General features: G+C 42.6%; 1 protein-coding gene across 5 annotated transcripts in view; it reads left to right on the top strand.

Moving 5' to 3' along the window:
- The window catches only part of LOC140196298 (chloride channel protein 2-like), a 558437-nt gene that overhangs the window by 103153 nt on the left and 434380 nt on the right, over positions 1–20904 (top strand). For 4 of the 5 annotated variants that reach the window (XM_072255256.1, XM_072255259.1, XM_072255257.1 and 1 more), the window contains exon 2: positions 791–947. In XM_072255256.1, the coding sequence (XP_072111357.1) occupies positions 791–947 (157 nt within the window). Of the gene's footprint in view, positions 1–790; positions 948–20904 lie in introns of those variants that run through there. The other variant, XM_072255258.1, reaches the window with a different exon arrangement.

Genomic DNA, 20904 nt, shown 5'->3' with positions numbered 1-20904 from the left:
AGGTAATTGTGCAGTATTTTGTATTTATGCAGATGCTCAGTATGTACAAAAGGTTTGTAGCTAAGTCACTATTTAGTCCAAAGAATCTCCTCCACCCTCACCCCAAATAATTTTCAGAAACAGATTTCCCAGACAACACAGCGGTAAGCGATAATCAATTTGCAGCACTGCTATGATGTCAGTTTAGATAACTTCTTTCAAGTACTCGGAAAGGGACACATGAATCCATATCCTAAATGAGGATAATGGACTGGCATTTTGAAATGCAATATAAAATTTCTCTCACTTGTCTCATTTGCAGATCTCCCTTCCCCTCTTTCATATATAAAAAAACATTTCATTATTTGTTGTTGCCACCCATTATCTGGTTCATACACAACAGCTAACCTATGCAATTTTACCAAGTAAATGAGAATTAAAAACTGGGTTAGTCCCGGTAGTTAAATGGTGTGTTGTCACGAAAAAAAAAGTGATGATTTCAGTCCATGAAATGTGCCAAACATACAGTGGTGTTGCGACTATAATCACGCACCTCAGCTGTATCAGTCAACAGTAAATGCAGCCAACTCTTAATTCTAGGCATTCATCTTGAGAAACTCAAATCTGCAGTTGGTTTCCATTGCAAACTAGAGTTGATTTGACAGAATGCTCGTCAAGTCAATGGAGGTGAGGAAGGCAACCAGATGGTTGAACTTGGAATGGTAACCTGGCCCATTATTATTATATTGCTAACAATGCCTCTCTATTTACATATTATTTATTTGATTCTGCTTTTCCACTTTATTTCTAGATGTATGGCAGATATACCCAAGACCTGGGAGTATTTGCCAGAGAAGAAGCAGCTCGTTTGCGCCAGGAGAAGGACCACATACGAGTATTTTCCAGAGAGCATGCCAAGCGTGCTGAGTTGATCGAATACGATCGAAGCCGTTGTGCCCGATGTCGAAGTAAGTCATTTTAAACTAAATCTATGGCTGTATATCAGCAAACATTAAAATTTCATATGGCTTGTGTAATAGGCAGTAATGTAACCTGGTGAAAGCCCTTCAACTGATCTACCATTTGCTTTAATATTTTGTTGTGAGATGGTCAATGGTTCTAGTTATAAAATAGTAGTGTTTTTATTATTCTGATTTTTGTTAGATTCTGATCTTATTGTTTAAATTTGGTTATATAATGTATATTCTCCTTTATAATTTTGTCTAATTTTGAGAGATAATTTAATGCCATGCTTTGCTAAAGAAATCAGTGAGCAGTATTTTGACTTAGCTGAGGTTAGAATAATAATGGATAATATTTGTTGTAATTTTTTTTTTGAATTATCTCCTACTAGACCACTACCAATAATAGAAACTTGTCTTAAATCCAAACAAGTTCTGTATCTTAGAATTTTTCTTGATAAAACATTGGTGGATTTTTTCTGATGCAAGAGGGAAATTTATTCGTTGTTTAATTTGGCCAGAGAACACTTTCTCTGCTAGAGGGAAGTGGAAAGGGAAGGAAAGTAATTTATCTATCCTATGTGTAAGTTACTGTCTAATTAGGAAATCCAAACAGGAAAAATGGTACTATCCTCATGAATGGAAGATTTTCCCCAATCCTCTATTTAACTATGTTTCCTAACAAACATCTCACTTGCATTATTTGATTATTTCTCATGCCTTTTCTCCCTTTGTCAGCTGAAACAATTAATTCAAACTTCAAATATTTGAAATATTTCAGTTCATAATGTCCTGGTGTTTAAAACTCCCAGCCCATATCTTATATCAAGTCTTTTCCCCACAACAATTGATCTTGTTCAAAGTCAATTTTTATCTGAAATTATTCAATAGCGTCCCAAGTAGCTGATAAAAGAGACACCTAAGGTTACAATTTTTCTTTTAGTGTGGTTGATGATGTGAACACAGATTGCTCCCAAAACTGACTAATCTCGATAGGAGTTTTATTCCCTGCAGGTTTCTGCTGAGATGCAATTGATCATTGCTGAAAGCAAAATTTGCCCTGAACTAATCTAGTGCATTGAATCAAATTAGTTTAATATATAAGAAAAATAGTAAGCACTCTGTAGCCTAGTTTTCATAATTTGAAATGGGCCTTCTTAATTTAAAAAAAAGTCATTACAAAAATCAAGGGTTTTTAAAACATCAAAAAAAACCTAGAGTTTTTATTTGAGCCAACAAGTAAACACAACGGAGCTCTGAAAGGTGATTAATTCATATTGAATCGCTTGCCAGTTCAGTTTGTAAAAGTGCCACTTTCTGCAATGGGCTTTGATTTAAGCTGAGGCAATTAGTGTTTAATATTCTGCAATCCTTTTGTGTTAATTTTGCCAATTTTGGAAATATTGTGGAGAATAAAAGATTGCAGTTAATGAGAGCTCCAGGCTCAAGTGATTTGCTTCACGAACAAGCCTTGGAAATATGCTGCTGCTCTGCATAGAGTTGTACTTTGGTTGCAGCTTTGAGACACCAAGAAGTTGCTCTTAGTTCCTTAAGGCAACTATAACAAGGTTCACACACAAAACACCATTGATTTTGGAGACGCAAGACTGCGGATGCTGGAATCTGGAGCAACAAGCAACTCAGCAGATTATGCAGTGTCTGTAAAGAGAAAGGACTCATTGTGTCGGGCCAAAACTCTCTTTCAGGACCAAAGGGAGGGAAGATAGCCAGGATGAAGAGGATAGAACACAGAACATAGAAATCTACAGCATGTTACAGGCCCTTCGGCCCACAATGTTGTGCCGACCATGTAACCCACTCTCGAAACTGCCTAGAATTTCCCTACTGCAGAGCCCTTTATTTTTCTAAGCTCCATGTACCATCTGAGAGTCTCTTAAAAGATCCTATTGTGTCCACCTCCACCACCATCACAAGCACCAGCAGTGCATTCCATGCACCCACCACCCTCTGTGTGGAAAAACTTACCCCTGACATCCCCCCTGTACCTCCTTCCAAGCACCTTAAAGCTATGCCTCCTCGTGTTAGCCGTTTCAGCCCTGGGAAAAAGCCTCTGGCTATCCACACGATCAATGCCTCTCATCATCTTATACACCTGTATCAGGACACCTCTCATCCTCCGTCGCTCCAAGGAGAAAAGGCCAAGTTCACTCAACCTATTTTCATAAGGCATGCTCTCCAGTCATAGGATAAGATGAGTGGTGAGTTGGTGGCTGGTAGGTGATTGGTGAAGCAAGGAGGGTGAAGGGGTAATGGACAGATGAAGCCAGATAGGGGAGGGTGAGGGGTGGATTTGGGCAGGTGGAGGCAGACAGGAAAAAATGGCAGATGGAGTTGGGTGGGGGCAGGGGAGCATTAAGTTGGACTCAGGGACTGCTCGGAAGGTGACAAGCAGGAGCACAAAATGCTACCAGTGCTGGAATGTCTGTAGAAAGGAATTTTATCCCAATGTTCTTGCTGCTTTTTGTGCTCCTATTTCTTATATTCTTATGAAATGTTAGTGAACAGTATTGATAAAATGATGGTATATCTCCTATTCAAAGTACATTTATTATCAAAGTATGTATACTATGTACAACAAACAACAGGAATTCTGCAGATGCTCTTCCTTCCTCTTTTGTTGGTGATGAGCCTCATCACTGTTGTGTCTGCAGTAAATGTGATTACTTGGGTGTTCGGTGATGCAGTCATGTGAGCACAGTGTACAGTAATGGGCTCACCCGCTCCAGAGTACTGAAACTCCCAAACCAGTGGAAATGTTTTCTACCCATCATGGAAATCTCTTCCTAGAGATGCTGCCTGGCCTGCTGCGTTCACCAGCAACTTTGATGTGTGATACTATGTACAACCCTGGAATTCGTCTTCTTACAGGCAGCCACAGGAAATAAGAAACCTATTAGAACGCATTTATTAAAAAAAGCTTCAAACACCCAATGAGTGGGGAAAAAAGAACAAACCGTGCAAAGAATAAAAAGTAAAGAAATCGCGCTTAGAACTAAAGTTCATGAAAGTGAGTCCACAGCCTCAAAGCCAGTTCATTGATGCATCTGGTCCGGAGCCTGTTGGTTGCAGGCCACATCTTCAGTCCAGCGTAGAGCCGAGTTAAGCTTGTGGAGCCTATCGGGCCCTCTGCTTAAATTGGGCAAACACTGGCTCGTTCTTTGCTCTCAGGCCCGGGGCCTACCCTTTGACTCGGCCTCAAGTATGCTCTGGCAATGGCAAGCGTTGGCTCGTTCCTCACCCTTGGCCTGGAGCCTGCCGCCTCGATTTGGCCTGTACATGCTGCACTGCTCCTCCACTGAATCCCCCAGGGCACTGCAAAACTGCCAGCCCATGCAGGCAGTTCAAAAGCACAACTCTGAAAGGGAAGTTACAGGCTAATTAATTGCAGTGGTTGTTGTCCAGAAAAAGTGTGGTTAATAGAGTAGTTAGCAGATTTGTTTGCTGCCAGTAAAGCGTTGCCATGTCTCACCAGCACAATCTTAAACCAGTCCTGCTCAGCTGCTTTCTATTATAGCGTGCAGCCCTTCGATTTGACAGTTGTTCCACCCATGATATGTCTGTTGCTATGATGCAAGTAGACAGCAAGTGAGCACATCTTTCCTTATTTCCCATCCAGCAACACTTGAACTCTCCAGGTGACAAGAGCTCCTGTTACCAATAAGAGTGACTTTTATGTATGGCTTACAGGTTGGGATTTGAAGACCAAAAGAATTGTTAGTCCTGCTAGGCACCGTAAATCTTAGTGAGGCCTAATAGGACTGCTTCTAGAGAAGCAGGTAGCAAGATTCAGAAAGGCACAAGCTCGGGCATTTAGGTGATCAGCATCAGTGTGTTAGTTTTTTCAATGGTGTCTGATTGAGACAAGATGTGACATGGTGTCCAGCATTGATCTGTGTTTGGGTTGTAGTTGATCATAAGCTGCATGGATGCTGGGATGGATAGCAACATGACCAAGTTTGCTGAGCAGTGTTTGCTGGAACTGTGACTGCCGTGCAGATGGAAGTTTGAGATTACAATAAAATTTTAACAGATTGGGCAAATTTGTGGCAAAGGGATTTGCTCTAGGTAACTATGAATTCTTTCATTTTGGATCTAAAAAGTATAATAAAATGAATCGCTTTCTACATCATGAAAAGCCGGTATATTGGAGGCCAAAAGCAAGTTGGAGATGCTTGGACAATTAAATATCCTAGACATGTATAGGATATGGAACAGTGGAATTTTTATTGGAGGACTGGAAGGCCATGAGTTTAGCTGTATGCTGAGGCTCTGCGTTCTGCGTTTAGATGGCAGCTGGGGGACTGCCTACTTCACGGCATCACATCTTGTTAATGATATATTGGCTGCAGTGCACTGTAAATTTATCAAACTAAAACTGAGTCTTTACTGGTTCATTTAAGCAGAGAGATTAAACAAACTTTGGTAATTTTCCAAGAACTTAAATGGTGATACTTAAAGTTCTCCGGATATTAAAGAGGACTGAAATGATGGGTAGAAAACATTTCCACTGGTTTGGGAGTTTCAGTACTCTGGAGCGGCGAGCCCATTACTGTACACGGTGCTTACATGACTGCATCACCGAACACCCAAGTAATCACATTTACTGCAGACACAACAGTGATGAGGCTCATCACCAACAAAAGAGGAAGGAAGAGCTCGAGGCCTGGTGCCAAGCAAATAACCTTTTCCTCATTGTCAACAAGACAAAGGTAAAGGTCGTCGACTTCAGAAGAACTTACACCTTTGACATCTCTCTTTTACATCGGTGGCAAAGCAGTGGAAATTGTGGCAGTTCCAAACCCTGGGAGTGCACTTCTCACACAACTTCTCATGGTCCAAGAACACATCGTGCACAATCAGGAAAGCTCACAAGCTCCTCTACTTTGTGAGGAGGCTGAAGAGAGCTGGACTATGTACATCTATACTCCTGCCCTTCTCCAGATGCACAGTAGAGAACATTTTAACAAGCTGCATCACTGCATAGTGCAGAAACTACACTGTGGTAGACAGGAAGGCTCGACAATAGGTAGTCAAAACTGCCCAACACATCACTGGTACTGGCCTACCTGCCATCAAAGACATGTATACAGAAAAGGGCCACTAAGATTGTGAAGGATCTCACCCACCCTGCTCATGGACTATTTCTCCCACTGCCATCAGGAGGAGGTTGTGTGGCATCCGGACCAGGGCCACCAGACTCATGAACAGTTATCTCCCCAAGCACTAAGGCTGATCAAGCACCTCCACCCACTCACTTGACCTTCCACTCCTCCTGCCACCACTGCTTTATCATTCCTGTCAGAGTCACCTCACGTGCAGACCCTCCTGAACCTTGCGTCACTTTATGGGCGTTCAGAGAGCCGCTACACGTAAGCTATCTTCTGCATTTCTACTTAGTGTGTTTTTTATTTCTGTTGTGTTCCTTATTGTACTGTTTTTGTACTGCCTTGGATCTGGAGTAACAATTATTTCTTTTCCTCGACACCCGTGTACTGGAAATGACAATAAACAACTATTATTATTATTATTAACCACACGTTGCAGCAATAGTGCGCAGATGAGCATTTCTGAACGGAAGACACATCGAATGTTGAAGTTGGCGAGCAGTAGCAGTGGACTTACCTAATAAAGTGGCCACTAAGTGTAGTTCCCTCGTGTGATGAGGTGGATTCCTGACCGCACCAACTATCTGGTTATGATCTTGCACCGTATTGTTTACCTGCACGGTACTTTCTCTGCTGATGTTGCACTTTATTCTGCATCTGTTTTTGTTTTACCTTGTTCCTCCTCAATACATTTTGTAATGAATCGATCTGTATGATCAGTATGCAAGATGTGCTTTTCACTGTGTCGCAGTCCCTGTGACAATATTAAAGCAATTCCAGTTCCATTTTAAATTTAGGGTCATGGTATCATACAGCACGGAAACAGGGCATTGAGCTGATGTCCATGGCAACTGATGCTAGTTCCATTTTCCTGCACTTGACCCAGATCCCTGCGTTCCTTTCCTATTCGTGTACCAGTCCAAATATGTTTTACTGCAGTATTGTGTTTGTACTTGTCTCTTTCACCTCCTCTGGCAGCTTGTTCCTCATACCCAGCCTTCATTGTGTTGGGGGAGAGGAACCTTACCTCTCAGATGTCTTTGAAATATTGCCTCTCTTACCTTTTTAACCTTTGTTCTCCCCTTTCCTTGGAAAAAGACCATTTACTTCATCTGTGCCCTTAATGACTTTACAAACCTTCGTCAGGTCACCCCACAGCCTTCCGGGCTCCGGGCTCCAACAAGAACGGAGGGTAGATGGGTTCAAGGGGAGCTGAAAATGGATGTTTTCACCCAGAGTCTGAAAGGGTGGCAGAGGCAGGAACCCTGCCATTTAGAACTGCTGGGGAATATACCCACAGAGCCAGGTATTGCTGTAAGGTGGGCTAGATGGGGCAGCTGCTTTTAAACTGGCACAGGCTTGATAGAATGAATGGCCATCTCTTGCAAATTTTCCACGGCTCTGTGACTTTATTGTGCATTGTAACTCTCCTTTGCAAATGACAACTGATAGTAAGTTAATTTTTTTTTACTTTAAATCAGAAATTTTAATATATTTTGTATGCGATGGGTTTTGAGTGAACATGGGTTAAGCATGGAAAAAGGTCACAAAGCAGCTATAATCTCATTGAATGGCTTGATGGCTTGATTCTGTTCATATGTCCTTGCTGCCTAACTATCAGTAAGCACAGAAAGCCTCTGATCAATATTGTCCTTACTCCGTGTATTGAATGGAGGAGGAGTGATGGCAGCTGGACTAGAGCCTTCCACTTATTGATGGTCTGTGTAGAAGTTGAATAATTAGGGTGAGAGTGGCAGAAAGCTCTACCCAAGCCATTGGGGCTCTTTGTATGTCTTGCAAAGTTCTGTTTGCCAAGATGGCATGTTTTGGCAAAAAAAAACTTGCTGCACCCTGCGTTAGGGAATGAAACCATGTCTGGACCATTAAAGGAACCAATTTTCTGAACCACACCACCATGGGATCCTTTCAGCGTGCTACTGAGAATGTCTTGTACAGTAGACTTCCAATGCAACCGACATACACTAGGTGGGCTGTAATCTGTCTGTGATTCCATGCACTATTCAGCAAGATGAAGACATCAAAACATACAGAACTCTTGACATACTCGGATCACCAGGGTGAAGTTGCAGCATTTTGAAATCCTTAAGAGGCTCCATTAATGTGCTCCTTGAATATTGTAATGGAAATGCAGATTTAGACAATAGGTGCAGGAGTAGGCCATTCGGCCCTTCGAGCCAGCACCGCCATTCACTGTGATCACGGCTGATCATCCACAATCAGTAACCCGTTCCTGCCTTCTCCCCATATCCCTTGACTCTGCTATCATTAAGAGCTCTATCTAACTCTTTCTTGAAATCATCCAGAGAATTGGCCTCCACTGCCTTCTGAGGCAGAGCATTCCACAGATCCACAACTCTCTGGGTGAAAAAGTTTTTCCTCAACTCCGTTCTAAATGGCCTACCCCTTATTCTCAAATTGTGGCCTCTGGTTCTGGACTCCCCCAACATTCGGAACATGTTTCCTGCCTCTAGTGTGTTCAACCCCTTAATAATCTTATTTGTTTCAATCAGATCCCCTCTCAGCCTTCTAAATTCCAGTGTATACAAGCTCAGTCACTCCAATCTTTCAACATATGACAGCCCCGCCATCCCGGGAATTAACCTCGTGAACCTCCGCTGCACTCCCTCAATAGCAAGCATGTCCTTCCTCAAATTTGGAGACCAAAACTGTGCACAATATTCCAGATGTGGTCTCACCAGGGCCCTGTGCAACTGCAGAAGGACCTCTTTGCTGCTATACTCAACTCCCCTTGTTATGAAGGTCAACATGCCATTAGCTTTCTTCACTGCCTACTGTACCTGCATGCTTTCTTTCATTGACTGATGAACAAGGACACCTAGATCTCGTTGCACTTACCCTTTTCCTAACTTGACACCATTCAAATAGTAACCTGCCTTCCTGTTCTTGCCACCAAAGTGGATAACCTCCCATTTATCCACATTAAACTGCATATTAGTTTCCCGTTTCTTATCGTGTACATTCGTATTCAGTGTCTATGAGCACTGTATTGACTTGCTGCTATCAATGTGGTGAAGGTGCTTCTAAAGTTGTTTGTTGGGAAGTTCTAGGATTTAAACCAGATGTTCGTGGAAGCACTTACTACAGTGGTTTGTTTGTGAGAGCAAGTTTGGGTGATATCAGAGGTTGGAAGCTATAGAACATTTGTAGATGGGGATAATGCTGTCTTGGTGGTCCGGTGATGGAGGAAAGGGATGTTTAAACTTCAGCATTAATCACTTTCTGACAAGGTTGGCAGTATCCTGCAGGTCAAAGTGCTAAGAGTGCGTGGATGTTCATTCAAGCACTCAAGTTGGCGATCTCCTGTGTGTAGGCCTGAGGCCTGTAGAGTCTTTATGCACATGCCATTGCATCACAAGTGCTCCCTCAGTAAGTAGCGGGAAGTGCCTTTGAGGTCCTTGAAAATGGAGACGTCAGACATGTTCAATAACCCATGATATAATATAACTCATACATTCCACTAAGACAACTGAAGTTTGAGGATGGAGATTTTCCCCAGCCTGGCTGCCTGGACTTCTTTTCCAGTAGATTTCTTCACTGTCTGATCTAGCAACTAATTCAAAAGCTGGAAGAGGGATTAAAAACTTATTCCTCCAGTGCACAGATAACTTAAAACAATAACATTTCGAATCCTGTCAGTGGATGAGGAAAGGTTTCTATTGCAATCCAGGAAAGGTCTCCTATCAGTGGGGAACAGAATAATCCCCAAAATACTGTGTAACGGTCTTTGCCCCACTGACCCCCATTGCCTAGGGTGAATAGCTATTGACCCCGCCAAACAGTGCAAATGCTTTGGTGCGGATGAAGTGTGAGTCGCCCAATGATCAGCCATGACACAAATATGAAACGATATACCAAGTGCAAGTTTATACTTTATAGCAAATTTTTGGTGATGGGTTAGTAGAAACAACTACAAGAAAAGGTGCCACATAAGTAACTAATCAGTCTTGTGCACATAATATTTTAATACGTTGGAGCTCACGCCTCCAATTCCATTCACAACGTCCTTCCAAGACTCCGGCCACCCTCCGAACCTCCGCGGTCCGGTATCCGCCGCCCTGGAACTGCTGTCTGTTTCCCACACGTCCGTCCCTCACACATCCATCCTCTTTGCTCGCCTCCCGAAAAAAGCCCGAGCTCCTCAACTCAGCACACATATACAAGATAACAGAACGTAACTTCCATTGGCTAACAAATGAATACAATTTCCATTATCTCACTGTATAACCCAAACATTGCTGTTACAGAGAGCCCCTTGCTCAGCAGTTAACATTACGAGAAGCCATTTTAATATAACACTTCAGAGAAGCTATTTTGGTAATAAGCGATCAACAGTTAACAGTCCATCTAGTATACTGAGAGCCCTACAACTGCATTCAGACAGGAGGTTACCTTGTGATTGGTGTGCTAATGTAATGCTGCTTGAACCTTTGGCCATGGACTTCTCAATGTACTTTAGCGTGCAAGGTACAGAGCTTTTAATGTGAACATCTGTAGCATGGTATTCTGTTTATCTCACAGTCTGAAATTTAAAAAAAAAAGAGTTTTTCAAAGTAAACTTGAAGTTTATTTATGTCACCAGCATAAAATTGGCACCAGTATCCAGGATTTTGCTTACTGGGATTTGGACCTGTCCTTTGTGTGTTTACAGGCTCTGCTATTTAGATTTAACTGCATAACCCAGGCTGCCGGTCCAGACTAAATTATCGGTCTGATACAGATGGAAACCCCATTTGAGCTGTACTGCTCTAATATGTCACGAAGGCATTGGTCCGCATGCTTATGGAGGGAGATTAGATATGGGACATCATTGAATACCACAAATCTCCACATGAAGCAATTCCAACTTCCAGACTTTGTACCAAACAACGGATATGACATAGAGAGTAATTGTTTGGTCCACAGTTAATACTGAATGCAATTTAAAATGAATTTTGGAGTTACAAATCATAGTAATTGTTTAAAGTAGATTATTTCTTGAATTTGTATGGGGAAAACATGATTGGAAAACATGGAGTGACAGAAAGAGAAAAAATTTGCATTTATAAGCTTGCTTTCACCCATCTGTGATAAGATTGATATTTATAATAAACATGCAAGACACACTGATTCCCTGGAACCAATCAACTGAGCTTCATTCCAACTTCAATAAGAGAATGCATATTCTGGGAATGATTATTCCACAAGTTGCATAATGTAGATCATTTGATTTTTCAGGCCCTTAGGATATACAAGGGAAGCGTGATGTGGAGGTAGAGAGAGTTTAACTCGCAAGGTCTACCTGCCGCATTTGCAGTCGTACACTTGTCTGATCGCTACCTGGCCATCAGATCTCTTAGAGACCGAGACTGCCAGCTGGCATCAGGCTAAAAATGATGTCAAAATGGTAGAATTGAAGGTGATTGAATTGGAGGTGCCCAGTGTTTGGTTATGGGGCAAGATGGATCACTACCGCTGTTGAACAGAGACGAAACCTATTTTCCAGCAGCAAAGTAAGTCTGTTGCTGCTATAGTCAGCAGGATTGCTCTCAGAATAGGATCAAAGGATTTTTATTATATATTAGTATGGCAGCTTCTAGTTTTTATTGTGCAGTATCCAGTATGGGGATATTTTTTTTATCATTATTGAGCTGTAAGCATCATATAGCCAATAGCATCTCCACTGCACATCTCTGTAGGTAATGGATTTTATTGTTTACCGGGAGGACTGCTTTCCATGTATTTTCCTCAGCTTTAAGTTGAATTTCACAGGAAGCAGATTCTTGTTTATGGAAATGGGTGTTTCCATTGAATGTGACCTTAGTAAGTAATTAGAGGGTGCTCCTAACATGAGGTTTCCTATTGCTTTTACAGCTGGAATGAGTGATAATCGCGTGCCCTAAATTCAGTAATAAAAACCTGGTTCATTACTGCAGTTAACAGTCAATGACCACTGGAGGTAATCACAATAAGATAACTCTGTCTGACATGTACTTAAGAGTGACATTAACATAATTATTTTAACCTAGAGTTCCTGTTTTAAAAAAAATGTAACTTGGCTTCGCACACAAAATGCTGGAGGAGCTCAGTAAATCAGGCGACCCTTATGGTGGACCTTTTGGGCTGAGACCGTTCGATATCCACTGTCTGTTCCTCTCCAATGCTGCCTGACTTGCTGAGTTCCTCCAGCATTTTGAGCGTGTTGCTTAAGATTTCAGCATCTGTGGAATCCCGTGTGTTTATGAACTAACTTGGCTTCTTTTGCTTTCATTTAGCTGAATCAGTATGCAAACATTTTCAATGAACTCACAATTGCATTATTAACTTCCTTCTATTTGGAGCATAAAAGATCGAGTGATTTGCCAATGGAATTTTTTCGAGGTATGTACAGTCAGTGGCCACTTTATTAGGTACATCTGTACACAACTTTAATGAAAATACCTAATTACATCCTGAGAAAGCAAAAGAAATTTGGCCTGTTCCCTAAAACCTTCACTAATTTTTATAGATGCACCATAGAAAGCATTCTTCTAGGGTGCATCACAACCTGGTATGGAAGTTGTCCTGTCCAAGACTGGAAGAAGCTGCAGAAGATCGTGAACACAGCCCAGCACATCACACAAACCAATCTTCCGTCCTTGGACTCACTTTACACCGCACGCTGTCGGAGCAGTGCTGCCAGGATAATCAAGGACACGACCCACTCAGCCAACACACTTTTCGTCCCTCTTCCCTCCTGGAGAAGGCTCAGGAGCTTGAAGTCTCGTACGACCAGATTTGCGAACAGCTTCTTTCCAACTGTGATAAGACTGCTGAACGGATCCTGACCCGGATCTGGGCCGTACCCTCCAAATATCCGGACCTGCCTCTCGGTTTTTTTGCGCTACCTTACTTTCCATTTTTCTATTTTCTATTTATGATTTATAACTTAAATTTTTAATATTTTCTATCGATTTGTAATCCAGGGAGCGGGAAGCGCAGAATCAAATATCTCTGTGATGATTGTACGCTCTAGTATCAATTGTTTGGCGACAATAAAGTATAATCAGCCAATCATGTGGCAGCAACAGTGCATAAAAGCATGCAGGTAAGGTCAAGAGGTTTAATTGTTATTCAGACCAAACATCAGAATAGGCAGGAAATGTGATCTAATTGACTTTGACCATGGAATGATTGTTGGTGCCAGACGGGGTGATTTGAGTCTCTCAGAACTGCTGATCTCCTGAGATTTTCACACACAACAGTCTCTAGAGTTTACAGAGAACGGTATGAAAAGCAAAAAAACCCTCCAGTGATTGGCAGTTGTGTGAGCAAGAACTCATTGTTAATGATGGAGGTCTGAGGAGAATAACCAGAGTGGTTCAGGCAGACAGGAAGGTGACAGTAACTCAAATAACCAAGCATTACAACGGTGGTTTGCAGAAGAGCATCTCTGAACACACAACACTTGGAACCTTGAAGTGGATGGGCTACAGCAGCAGAAGACCATGGAATAGAGTGGCCACTGAGTGTATTTCCCTTTTCAAAACTATATAATTTTGGAGAACATATTGGAAACACCAGGCTGATGCTGGATGCCATTTGTTCCAAAGGTTTTGTATGCTCTGTATCTACTGGTGTCAGCAAAGGGTAAACAGGGCCCTGTTCTTCATCTGGCTGTGATGATGTTCTCTCCATTCGTCTTAGACACTTGAATTAGCACAGAACCTATTTCACGCACTAGGGTAGAAGTGGACAGACATTAATTGATTAGCACAACAGCAGTTTTGCCAAGTTCAGTTTGGCATTGCTACTAGATTGCTACTTTGAAATACTTAGGAAACTTTCTGGCTGAGGAGTCCATCCGACAAATTTCAACAGCAGTGGCAAACTTAGGGGTGTGATTGGCTGTGACTTGTTCTTTCACTGCTGTTGGGCAGTCAAACCTTGTTGCTGATGTTTTTTTTCACTTGGCCCACCAAATCCAACCCTGCTGCTGCTGCGTCTGAAGTATACCAGGTCTATAATTATCTGTCTGATCCATACACACCCAGCTATTACTTGTGTGTCTACTGTAGTTAATGAGTTATGCTCACTACCTTTCCAACCACATATGCTAGAAAGTGGGTTCTTGGAATCTTAGGCTTCCAGATTGAAGGAGGCAATTTACCCCCGAGTGCCCACGTCATCTCTCTGAAAAGAGCACCGCACAGAATCTATACGACACAGAATGTGACCATTTGGTCTATTGAGACCACATGAGAACCCACTTCCCTGCCCTTTCCCCAAAACCCTGCATGTGGTTTCCTTTTTCAATTAGTCCCACATCCACGTTCCTGCCTTGTAGCCCGACAAAACTTTGAGTTTTGGTTTTTGACATCCAATGTCCTTAGCAACATAGAGTTGATGCATCTCTATTGTCCTTTAATTCCTCCCTCCTTGATTGTTACAGGGTGCTCTTCTATACAGCAGCACAATATTTTACCACTCCCCCATGCATCTTGTGTCCAGATACTTTTGGAGCCCACTGCTGTCTGTTTTCTTCTCCATATCTTTGTTGTTGCCACAATCTTGTGATCCCACATGGTTAGTTGTGCTCGTCCCATGTCAGCTTTGCAAAATACCCTTTTTGTGTTTACACACGCATTCTGTAAACCCATCTTGGATCATCTTGTATTCTCTCCATCTGTGCTGTTGTAAAGCTTCCTATCTCTCCGTTAGGGCTTATTTATCTTTCTCAGTCCTCTGTGTGTGCACACAGGTACGCGCATGCCTGTGTTTTAAATTTCACTTCACTAGAGTGTCTTTCGCCAAGCTCCTTCATTGACTTCTCTGTGTGATGTCCCTACTGCCAAGGTCGCAGAGTGTCCTTGTTTGCTCTTGAAAGCTGCTGATGATCTTGAACACCTGCAGTGAATCTTGCCTGATCTCTGAGTGCTGAAAGGTGAATAAAATCCCAGTAGGGCTCTCCTCTCTGCATGACACATTCCTTCAGTGGTTACATAACAATTATTTCTGCTGGATATTTACATTCCCAAATCTGAGCAACTCATCGATGTAACTCCAGATACTCTTTCGTCACCCCCCAGCAGAGGAAGCAGTTGAATACTTCTCTGTGTCTGCTTTCTTTATTCTGCCACATGCAGTCGGGACGTTGCTAACGGGCTGAGTTTCTGGTTTGCAGGAGTGGGAGGTGAGGGTGCTGGACCGTGTGGTGAGCTCAGTAGGTGCATGCTGCTCGTGTGCTCACCCTCCGGGCGCAGACCCAGAGGAGGATGTGCGACCGTCCCACTGCTGACCGGTGAGGCTCGCAGAGCCGGCGGCCGTTCCCACTCCTGGTGCTCGACCCTGCTCCTGCCTGTCCTGGGCAGTTGGTGAGGCCCTGACCCCTGCACTTGCATTGTGAGACCTGCAGGCACACAGACGCAGGTGATGAGTGGTCTGGCAAGGTACTTGTGCTAGGAATTGTGTCATAAAATCCCAGGGAGCAAGCAAAGACCCAGACCTCAGCCCCTACCTGGGCTGGGGAACTGCAGGTCCTGCTGGAAGAGAATCAGCAGCATGAGATGCAGAAGGGTCAATGGGAGCCCATTAGAAGATGTCCCATGGACACCTTCTTCCCAACCCACTCCTAGCCTGCCCTTTGGTCACCAGCAACAGTGGTGGTAATTGACAGTATGCCTTTGGAAGGTTGGTGACCAGTTAAGCATAGGTGTGAAAATCAGAAGTGATTGGGTGGTTGTTGGATTTCTGCTTTGGGGTACGGCATGCTCTCGTGTAAATGATCAATGAGATACTTAATGTTACCTCATTGACGAGCTGACGTTCACCTTGCCGTGTACTCTCAGGGAAACCCATTCCGTAACCAAGAGCTGACACAGTCAGTGCTGTCCATCATCTTCCAGGCTAAATCTTTCTTAAGCTGATAAAATCTGGCCTGGAATTTCATTTAGATAGTACTTACTGTTTAAGCTCTACAAGTCTAAGCTATAATGTAAAATCTACCATAGATTATATAAAGTAAATTTTAGTGATGTGCATAATAAATCTGACAAACACACTGTTTTATGTAGGTATTTACTGCATTACCCAAAGCTCACAAGGCCAGGTTAGTCAGTGGGCAATGCGTGTTCTGTGAGCAACAACCACCAAAAGAAAATCTGCAGATGCTGGAAATCCAAGCAACACTCACAAAATGCTGGACAAACTCAGCAGGCCAGGCAGCATCTATGGGAAAAAAGTACTGTTGACGTTTCGGACTGAGACCCTTTGATGTGAGTTTGAGGAACTCAGCTGCTTCGAGTAGCATCTGTTCAAGTTGAAGTTTCAACCACGCACATAAATACAGTCAAACAAAACATAATTCTTCTGGGGCCAAGGGGCCACAGTATGTCCAGTTGCACACAGCCCATGTAGTTACGAAGGCAGAAAAACAGTCACAAAAAAAGGAAAAAGTATATTTTTTTCCCTTTTTTTTGAGACTACTTATTTACTTTTTATCCACCTCAAGTCCCTGAGTCACGGCCTGTAGATTGAGGGTGCTGCAGTCCTCATAATGCACCAGCACAGCCGCATCTGTGGGTGAGGTGGGGAAGGAATAGCTGTTTCAGATCGAGATGTTTTGACAAGTACATGGACAGAAAGGTTCAGGAGGATATGGGCCAAATGAGACTGGTCCCAGGAGACACCTTGGTCAGCATGAGTGAGCTGGGCCGACAGGCCTGGTTCCCTGCTGGCCTCCTCAGTAACTCCACTGTGTGCACGGGGGAGAAATGTATTGACTGGTGCTTAAGTGAAGGAGTCATTGCACAAGCTGCATACTCTGCTTGAGGGTATCTGATGGCATTCAAAGGAATTGAGGAAAAAAATCGTATCTAGTGTTCCCAACGTATATTCACAGATAATATATACAAACTGAAACAAGAAAAATAGTCATGCTTGGAATCAAAGCCAGCTCAAAGTTGTAGGTTTGGAATTTACCCAGCTGTCTTCTCAAAAGCAGCAAATTGGATGCAGTTGGTTACTTTTTCAGTTATCTCTTCAAAGGAATCCATCAGATTCAAGGAAGCTTCTGCACAGCAGATTAATGGAAATAGTGTCCTGTGAAATGGCCTTGGACATTTTACCCATTCCAGATATAAGGCAGTGCTTCACCAATTCCTATTGTATTCCCCTTTGAGGTACAGAGTCTGTTTTTCACCCCCATACCCTCTATGTGCATATTTTGTGTTCTACCTTTTACTGAGGGCCCTGATGCCCTTGACTTGCGTGTATTTTAAGTTCTGTCTCTCACACTGACTTCTCTTTTGTGAAAGCCTGCCAAAGCTATTCCGACTGTACCTTATGTTTAACTGCTTGTGTTTTTAGTTTCTTAAGGACTTGTGTATTTTTCATCTTCATTCTTGCTGGTGTTTTATTCAGATGATTGACATGCTGTGCAAAGAGTGGAGAATACTCGTTGAAAGTGTACAACTTAATCTTTGCTTTCTGATGCACTGTTCAAGGGATGAACTGTTTCATGTGATAGCTCCTTGCTTCACAAACTGGTGTCTTTTATTTCAGATGAAGCCCAATGTGCCCTGGTTTCTGGTGAAGACTTTGGATTTCCTGCCACCTGCTGGCCGATCATTATTACTGCAGCAATGCAAATTATTAATGTGCAATCCAGCAAAGTATAAATTCTTCCAAGTTATTTTGCGACTTATGTGAAAAATACTGAAGAACATAAACAACATTAACCATCTGTTCATGGCAGTGAATAATGCTGAAGTCTTCTGGGCTGTTATTTTGAGTTGAGATTTAAGTGCCTGTGAAGTCATTGTTAGGAGTTTATCATTAATATTAAATTTGCCATTCCACATTTCCTTATGAAGGTAGGAAGCCATTTCACAGAGTAATCCCATTCCCCCGCTCATTTCCTCTGCAGAGAGATTCTTCCCTCACTCCTATTAATTCCCCCCAGATTCTACCACTCATGTAAACATGGGGGATTTGCAGTGAGCAACTGGCCTACTAGCTGTTATGCTTTTGGGCTGTGTTAGGGAACCAGACCGTTGGGAGACCTGTGCTGTCACAAGGGAGCCTACAAGCTCCAAATGGTGTTGTTCAGTGTAAATAAATGATTAAAAAGCGTGTGAGTTGGATTTTAGAATGTACCCATAGTCTTGGAGATTTATTCCATTTAGTCCATCAAACCATGATTTAAAAAAAAGGTTAGTCTAACTCCATTTCTTAATTCTTAGTCTATTCCATTCTGACTCGTGTAGAATTAAAGCAATTTGCCCAATGCAGGGTGTCCAGTATAACTCTTTTGGAATGCACCCTGAGGGGAAATTGACATGTCTGGCAGATTCGGATTTGCTTGAATGGAAAAACACAGCCCTTTGTGTGAATTGTTTCTGAGTCTTGGCATCCTCTTTGAAGAAGTTATTGCTGCGGATAGTCTGGATATTCAGAGCCCTAAAAATTTTGGCCTTGGCTTGTAGATTACCCATTATCTGCAGCAATTTTGCAAGTATGTAAAAGTGTTGGCATGTGGCCAAGTGGTTAAGATGTTCGTCTAGTGATTTGAAGGTCACTAGTTTGAGCCTTGGCTGAGGCAGCGTGTGTGTTCTTGAGTAAGGCACTTAACCACACATTGCTCTGTGACGACACTGGTGCCAAGCTGTATGGGTCTTAATGCCCTTCCTTGGACAACATCAGTGGTGTGGAGAGCGGAGGCTTGCAGCATGGGCAACTGCCTATCTTCCATACAACCTTGCCCAGGCCTGCGCCTTGGAAACCTACCAAGGCGCAAGTCCATGGTCTCATGAGACTAACGGATGCCTATATAAATAAAAGTGATCTGCATTACAAGTAGCAGTGAGGGTGGCTGTAAAGGACTTCTAGATTGTAATTGATCAAAATAATTAATTCTTTGGAATACAGTGGATTTGGTATGAAGTTCGCTAGGAGTTAACTCCCAGCAATGTTGTTGGATATGGACACTCTTTCTGTTTGGGATACTGGTGTGGAAACCCTTAAATGTGATTGAACGTTGCTGTGTGATTTTGAAAATCTCAGTGCTTTTCTTGGCTTCATTAACCAAAAACAATGGCTGTGTCAATTTGATAGGTGTGGAGTGGCGGTTGAGAAAGTTGCAGCTCTTCTTTGAAGTAATGAAACAAGGCTCCAGGGTTTAGGGTCAATTCTAGCAGGCACAAGGCTTTTCTACCAACAGTGTTTGTTATTATATGAGTTGTGTTTAGTGCAGTTGACAGAATTGGCTGGGCAAAAGTGCTGCATAAAAGCCAGGATCTGACATTCCGACAAACAAGCCTGGGCTGCAAATTATTTTTTTAATATTCTTCTTTTAAAACTATGCTGAGGAATTGGGGGGGGATTGGGATTCATGACTTAAACAGGCCCTTTGACATCAACAACTTGGTCTGAAGGCCCCTTTCTTGTGCTGTATAACAGTTGGAGACAGCATGGACCTGAAAGACTTAAACTCCCCCCCCCCCCCCCCCAATAAGTACAACCAAGGCATGAAGGGCATTGCATATTGGCCCGGTCAAGGGAGTTGGGGTGTGGGTGTTGAAAGAGAAGGCCAGCTATAACAGGCCCAGTTGGGGTCTGATCTTGGGATGGGTCAGAAGGCAGTTATTGAGGCCAGCTCTACCCTTGCACTGAACTGCACTGTTTTGAGATTGTCCAGCCTACAGAAAGAGGCAGACACAATCCAGTCCATCACGGGCAAAGCCCTCCTCACCATTACATACATTTATGTGGAACACTGCCATGAGAAAGCAGCATCCATTACCAAAGACTTCCTCCATCCAGGCTTGCCCTCTTCTCAGAAGGTTCTCAGAAGCCTTGGGTCCCACAACAGGTTCAGGACCAGTTATTGCCCCATAACCATCAGGCTCCTGAACCAGCATGAATAGTTTCACTCACCACAACTTTGAACTGATTCTACGACCTACAGACTCAATTGACTCTCCAACTCATGCTCTCAGTATTTTTTTATTTGTACAGTTTGACTTTTGCACATTGGTTGTTTGTCAATTTTCACCTGTTTATGCAGTTTTTCATAAATTCAATTGTAATTTTTCCTGTAAATGCCCGTAAGAAAATTAATCTCAAGGTAGTATATGGTAACACATATGTGCTTTGATACTGAAGTTACTTTGAACTTTTGAACACCTGTTAATTGTTGCTGGGGTTGCAGAGGGAACAATATGATCTGCTGCTCAGCGGATGAAGTTGTTGTGTTGTAACCCTATTTTTATTTTCTCCGGTGTGACTTAATTAGTTAATATAGAATTAGATCATTTGAGCGAAAAATAATTTTTATTGTTTTTATCTGAGTCCATGTTATTATCACTTGGTGATCTGATCATTGAATGCTCCTTTAAGAGTTCCAAGCTGATTTATTCCACATTCCACACAGCCATTGGTGCACACTCTGTAACTGAATTACCCAGCTCGGGAATGCCCTGCAGTGCCCTTCGAGGGCCAAACAGTTCACCCAATCCCATGTAGTAAATAGACTTCAAACTCAAAGATCAACTGTTTATTGATTAAATACTCAGGAGGCTAGATGTCACTTTGTTTAAGTAGTCCCCGCTTTGTGAGCGAATAACTGGTGCTATTGTTCCATTGGAGGAAGGAACATTCCGAACTGTCCTCTACCTTGACTTGTCCAATTTCAATTTGGGTACACATTTTCGCTTGTTCCCTCTGGCACCTTTCACAGTCTAAGGATGGATGGGGAATGCTTGACGGATGTGCCTTTATCATTTTTTTCTTCTTGTGCTAGGAACACTGGATATTATTGTTTCCTAGCACATTCAGCAGTT

The sequence above is a fragment of the Mobula birostris genome, chromosome 4 (genome assembly GCF_030028105.1).
Source record: "Mobula birostris isolate sMobBir1 chromosome 4, sMobBir1.hap1, whole genome shotgun sequence".
NCBI lineage: Eukaryota > Metazoa > Chordata > Chondrichthyes > Myliobatiformes > Myliobatidae > Mobula > Mobula birostris.
This window is presented reverse-complemented; position numbering and strand designations above follow the sequence as displayed.